Consider the following 6000-nt stretch of genomic DNA (forward strand, 5'->3'; position numbering starts at 1 on the left):
TTACACTGGAAAAACATGCTATTATTTAATTGAAATATAAATATTTAAGCATGTTTTGTGAACATAAAGGTATAACCTAATGCAACCCTTAGCCTAGTATGCAACATTTCTATTTTCCCAGCAATGGAGACAAGAGAATTCAAGAGTAGCCTAATTTTTAAAGGGATGCACTGATGTATCAGCCACCAATATTTATCTGCCAGTTATCCATCAAATTAAAACCATCAGCATATTGGTCATAAGCATGAAAACGGAGAAATAAATAAACCGCTGGTTTTTCATAATTGCATACATTTATTTATATAATTGTGTGTGCAGTATAAAGAAATACCTACCAAATTAAATGAAACTAAAAGTAATCACATAAAATTTGAATTCTGTTGTTGAGAACTACAAAAACAGAAATGCAAAATAACCTTTTTCCCCATGTCAATTGTCATATATAATTTTTTATTTTTTTTTTATCTTGTATTTCTTTCATTGTGGCTCTCTTAACATTTTGGCCTGTTATGAGTTCAAAATATCCAATCCATGTTCAGTGAAAATTATTTGTTTTTAGAACAATAAAGATTTGGTACCTCTTTGTACATTTTTGAATGCATAAATCCTAAGCAAAACAGTGATCTAATGACAATATTTAACATTAAATAGCCATTTTTAATGTAACTGGTGAATATTGACTGGTATTCTTAAAGTGATAGTAGTAGGAGAATTCACTTTCATTGTATAGAGAAAAATATGTAGTGACAGTGCATAGTGACTGAAACTACCATTCTGCATAGAGAAATTCATATAGACTTAAGTAATGATAACAGAAATTTCATTTTTGAATACACTGCCATTTAACTACCTGTTAAAACCTTTGTTAAATGTATCCGCTAATAACAACATAAATGTAATTCAGCACATGATTGCATCACGTCTTTCTGGGAAGCAAGTGACTGAAGCAGAGGACCATAATTAGGCTACATACTTTAAAAATCATTCCATCTGGGAAAAAAAAAAAAAAAAAAGGTAAGAATTGAGAAAGGTAACCCCTGTGAGATTTAGGTAAGATTGTTTTAGTAAATTTTACCCCAGAGCCCTCCGAGTGTAAAAGTCCCCAGTAAATACACGCATGACAAGGCGAACATGAATAACACATCTGTAATGATTCTACGGTTGTTTTAAGCTTAAATACGGATACAGCGTTACAGGCTCAAGGACATGAGCACCGCTGCTGAAAAAAAATCCTAGGGGAAACACTGCATTTATTTATTTATTTGGCTAGTAGTCCTGTGATAAGATGCATAATGAGCAGTCAGACAGTCATTAATTACAAAATTAACACCAACAGAAAAACAGAGGTGGATTTCAGCGATTTATTTTTTCTCACATAATTACAATGCAAATCAATGTTTCATGTCCATTTATTTGTTTATTTGCAAGTAGCACTGTAATAAGCAGGATGATGTACAGTCAGCCGGTTCTCTCTGCTTCGCGTCGGGATCCTGATCACCCTGTCTGGGTTTATTTTGTGATAACAACTGGCTGACTGTACATTATCCCTTACATATTGACCAGGCCGATTAATTGGCTGATATTTAGCCATTCTGCGATTATCATCACAAGCTGATAACCTGGTCTACTTACTAGTTCCAAATTCTACTCACAATAGTGACACTAGATCATAATATCAGTTTTCAATTTTTTGGTGTCAATTTTAATTAATAAGTGTAATTTTCAATTCAGCAAGTGTACAACTCAGTTGCTGTCATTAAAAGGGTCGTGATGAGGAATTACATTTTCCTAGATCTTTTGTCATATAAGAGTTTATTGGGCTATAAAAACATACTGTATGTTTCAGAACTCAAAACTTCCTCCTAACTGCAAAAAAAGCATTTGTTGAAACTGAGCAGCCAAAATGACTCGTTCTCTTCTTCCTCCACATTGTGATGTCACACTGTGGTAGACATTTGCATCTGACTGCTTCCATAACAACACATCAATGCCTACTAGGGCTGTCAATTGGGCTGGGAAGCTAAATTCAAATTTTTACCTTAATGTTCTAAATTCGAATTCAATTTGAATTTTAAAGTCAGTTGTTTTTTTAAATTGACAATTTCCTTAGTCCACAAGAGGGCGCATTGAATATGTATAACCATACAGCACCGTATTATATTATAGCAAAGAACATTCCTGGCTGTTAAAAAAAATAAAAAAAAAAATTCAATTTTAAACTAAAGTGCATAAAACAAATAAAGTTTTAGCCAGTTCATATTCTCAAATTTTAAGTCAAAAGTAAAACCAGGATGGAAACGCTTCAATAGGCAGTTCTGTGTCAACATGGTGTTACAAACTTCATAATAACAGTGATATACCACAGTGTTTTTCATTCATTACAGCTGTATGAAGGGTAGAATTATTCCCAGAAAGCAGTGGTATTCGGCTGAACTCTGTGGTAAAGCGGCTCATGGTCCCTGGTCAGGGGCTGTTCAAACAGGCAGAACACAACAGAAAGGAACAGAACGCGAGGATCTCGAGACATGTCCAACTTGAACTCCCATTGCTTAATCTGAGAAATGCTGATAAGAGAGCAAGACACAACGGCCAAAGACCTCCACCTACTGTAAGGGGCTGTTCACACCGAACACTTTTGCAAGCTTCCAGTTTGCCATTTGTTTTTCTATGTAAACGCACTAGACGAACATCTTTGTTTCATTTTGTTTTTGTTTATTCAGCATCTCCTGTGGAAGCACTGTTTTTTAGATGCCGTGTCAAGTTAAAAATAACCTTAAAACGCGTCTCGAGACACCTGGTTTTTGTTCAACTGTATTTTGTTGCACTTCATCTAGCCTTTTATAGTGCAAGAATGCGATCTATCTGTAGTCATCGCCAGTGCTTGGCACACTTCCAAAATTCAAATGTGCAGTTTTAGCATTCGAATGTGCGTATTTTTCTTAAATTCGATGAATATTATAATTTTAATTTGACAGCCCTAACACCTACTTTACCTTATCACCTCCGTAGCTCCACCCAGTAGCAGTGAGCAGAAAAATGGCAATGAGAGAGAGCCTGTCAATCAAGAGCAGAGAGCCAATCATAACTGTGGGCGTTTACCGTCAAGTCTTAAAGGAGAAGCAGCACCAAAGCCGAGTGTTTCTGACAGAGGGTCAGAATGAGGGTGGAAAATGATCATGTTTTACAAGTACAGGTGCATCTCAATAAATTAGAATGTCGTGGAAAAGTTCATTTATTTCAGTCATTCAACTCAAATTGTGAAACTCGTGTATTAAATAAATTCAATGAACACAGACTGAAGTAGTTTAAGTCTTTGGTTCTTTTAATTGTGATGATTTTGGTTCACATTTAACAAAAACCCACCAATTCACTATCTCAAAAAATTAGAATATGGTGACATGCCAATCAGCTAATCAACTCAAAACACCTGCAAAGGTTTCCTGAGCCTTCAAAATGGTCTCTCAGTTTGGTTCACTAGGCTACACAATCATGGGGAAGACTGCTGATCTGACAGTTGTCCAGAAGACAGTCATTGACAACCTTCACAAGGAGGGTAAGCCACAAACATTCATTGCCAAAGAAGCTGGCTGTTCACAGAGTGCTGTATCCAAGCATGTTAACAGAAAGTTGAGTGGAGGGAAAAGTGTGGAAGAAAAAGATGCACAACCAACCGAGAGAACCGCAGCCTTATGAGGATTGTCAAGCAAAATCGATTCAAGAATTTGGGTGAACTTCACAAGGAATGGACTGAGGCTGGGGTCACGGCATCAAGAGCCACCACACACAGACGTGTCAAGGAATTTGGCTACAGTTGTCGTATTCCTCTTGTTAAGCCACTCCTGAACCACAGACAACGTCAGAGGCGTCTTACCTGGGCTAAGGAGAAGAAGAACTGGACTGTTGCCCAGTGGTCCAAAGTCCTCTTTTCAGATGAGAGCAAGTTTTGTATTTCATTTGGAAACCAAGGTCCTAGAGTCTGGAGGAAGGGTGGAGAAGCTCATAGCCCAAGTTGCTTGAAGTCCAGTGTTAAGTTTCCACAGTCTGTGATGATTTGGGGTGCAATGTCATCTGCTGGTGTTGGTCCATTGTGTTTTTTGAAAACCAAAGTCACTGCACCCGTTTACCAAGAAATTTTGGAGCACTTCATGCTTCCTTCTGCTGACCAGCTTTTTAAAGATGCTGATTTCATTTTCCAGCAGGATTTGGCACCTGCCCACACTGCCGAAAGCACCAAAAGTTGGTTAAATGACCATGGTGTTGGTGTGCTTGACTGGCCAGCAAACTCACTAGACCTGAACCCCATAGAGAATCTATGGGGTATTGTCAAGAGGAAAATGAGAAACAAGAGACCAAAAAATGCAGATGAGCTGAAGGCCACTGTCAAAGAAACCTGGGTTTCCATACCACCTCAGCAGTGCCACAAACTGATCACCTCCATGCCACGCCAAATTGAGGCAGTAATTAAAGCAAAAGGAGCCCCTACCAAGTATTGAGTACATATACAGTAAATGAACATACTTTCCAGAAGGCCAACAATTCACTAAAAATGTTTTTTTTTATTGGTCTTATGATGTATTCTAATTTGTTGAGATAGTGAATTGGTGGGTTTTTGTTAAATGTGAGCCAAAATCATCACAATTAAAAGAACCAAAGACTTAAACTACTTCAGTCTGTGTGCATTGAATTTATTTAATACACGAGTTTCACAATTTGAGTTGAATTACTGAAATAAATGAACTTTTCCACGACATTCTAATTTATTGAGATGCACCTGTATATGTCTGTTTTTAGGGGAGACAAAAAAAAAAAAAAAAAAACAAATACTAATTTTAAAAGTGAACCTATTAAAATAATTAAAAAGGCATGTAATGACCCCTTTAAATTGTTTTATGTGTATATCTGCCACTGAAAACCCCATTTCAGTCAACAACTACTCATCACACAAATAAACTGAAAAGTGCTTGGAAAAACAACAAGGAAACACTTAAAACTCTTTGAATCTTCACAGTAACTTACCTGAACATTTAGGCCTACTCTATAAATTACGCGTTACAGTGCGTCAGCTTCCCATTACATTAGCATTTAGTTGTGTCTAACTTCAGTCAGCCCATTACCTCAATTCATTTCCTTGGTGAAACCACTATTAACACCAGTCAACATTTTTCAGTCCACGTTAAACGCATTTTAAACGTCTAACGGACATGTTTAGTACATTATAATAACACCACATCAGGCTCTGTTTCGCGCGGCCCTCAAAGCACTAGAATGTTCTCGCGAGCTGCCGGGTGACGTCACAGCAGCATGAGCCACGCTATAGCATTCAGCTAACTGTCCACAGCACGCTCTCATTCATTATTACATTCCAATCCAACCAACATAAACAATATTCACGGGACGTCCTCACAATAATTTATTGTACAAACACTAATTATTAAAATACAAAAGGAAATCATTTAGAGCCAAAGGAAGTGTCTTACAATGAGATAAAGTCTAAAGTCTTGCCTCACCTTACTTGACATCATCTTAATAAAACTATCAAATATAATGAAAAAATAAAAAAGGTGTTTTGTGAGAATGCAATGTGACAGGCCAGTTTTGATACAGTCCAGAAACACATGCAATGTCAAAACACAGTGTATAACGAGCATTAACCAGCTTAACCCAAATGACACAATGTGACTTACGGTGTGCACCGGTCGCTATATTCGTTTGCTACGGTCTCAATTCCACCGGCTCGAGCGACAGCAACATAACAGCTCTGGAAGCCCACATCAAATCCCACCACTGACATCTTCACTGCAGAGCACGAGCACAACACTGAAAACTAACACGGAGTGTCTTTTTAAAATTGTACGGTGAAGTGTAGTCAGGCTCTTTTATTCATAAAACTCTTTAAAAGGTTTAACGTGATTTCATGGTTCTCGCTTGTCCATTGACTGAAGTGTTCCAAACCGGCTCACTGCTACATGAATCGGGTAAGCTGAAGTTCACGTGAAAGCG

At 37.4% G+C, this 6000-nt stretch overlaps 1 protein-coding gene across 3 annotated transcripts in view; it reads right to left on the reverse strand.

Moving 5' to 3' along the window:
- Positions 1-5822, reverse strand: part of LOC127430653 (heat shock 70 kDa protein 4-like) — a 31250-nt gene extending 25428 nt beyond the window's left edge. Inside the window, exon 1 of one of the 3 annotated variants that reach the window (XM_051680583.1) lies at positions 5685-5822. In XM_051680583.1, the coding sequence (XP_051536543.1) occupies positions 5685-5791 (107 nt within the window). In that variant the 5' untranslated portion in view covers positions 5792-5822. Of the gene's footprint in view, positions 1-5016; positions 5242-5684 lie in introns of those variants that run through there. The other 2 variants (XM_051680580.1, XM_051680581.1) reach the window with 2 other exon arrangements.
- Between the last annotated feature and the right edge of the window lie 178 nt (positions 5823-6000).

Source organism: Myxocyprinus asiaticus, chromosome 40 (genome assembly GCF_019703515.2).
Source record: "Myxocyprinus asiaticus isolate MX2 ecotype Aquarium Trade chromosome 40, UBuf_Myxa_2, whole genome shotgun sequence".
Lineage (NCBI taxonomy): Eukaryota > Metazoa > Chordata > Actinopteri > Cypriniformes > Catostomidae > Myxocyprinus > Myxocyprinus asiaticus.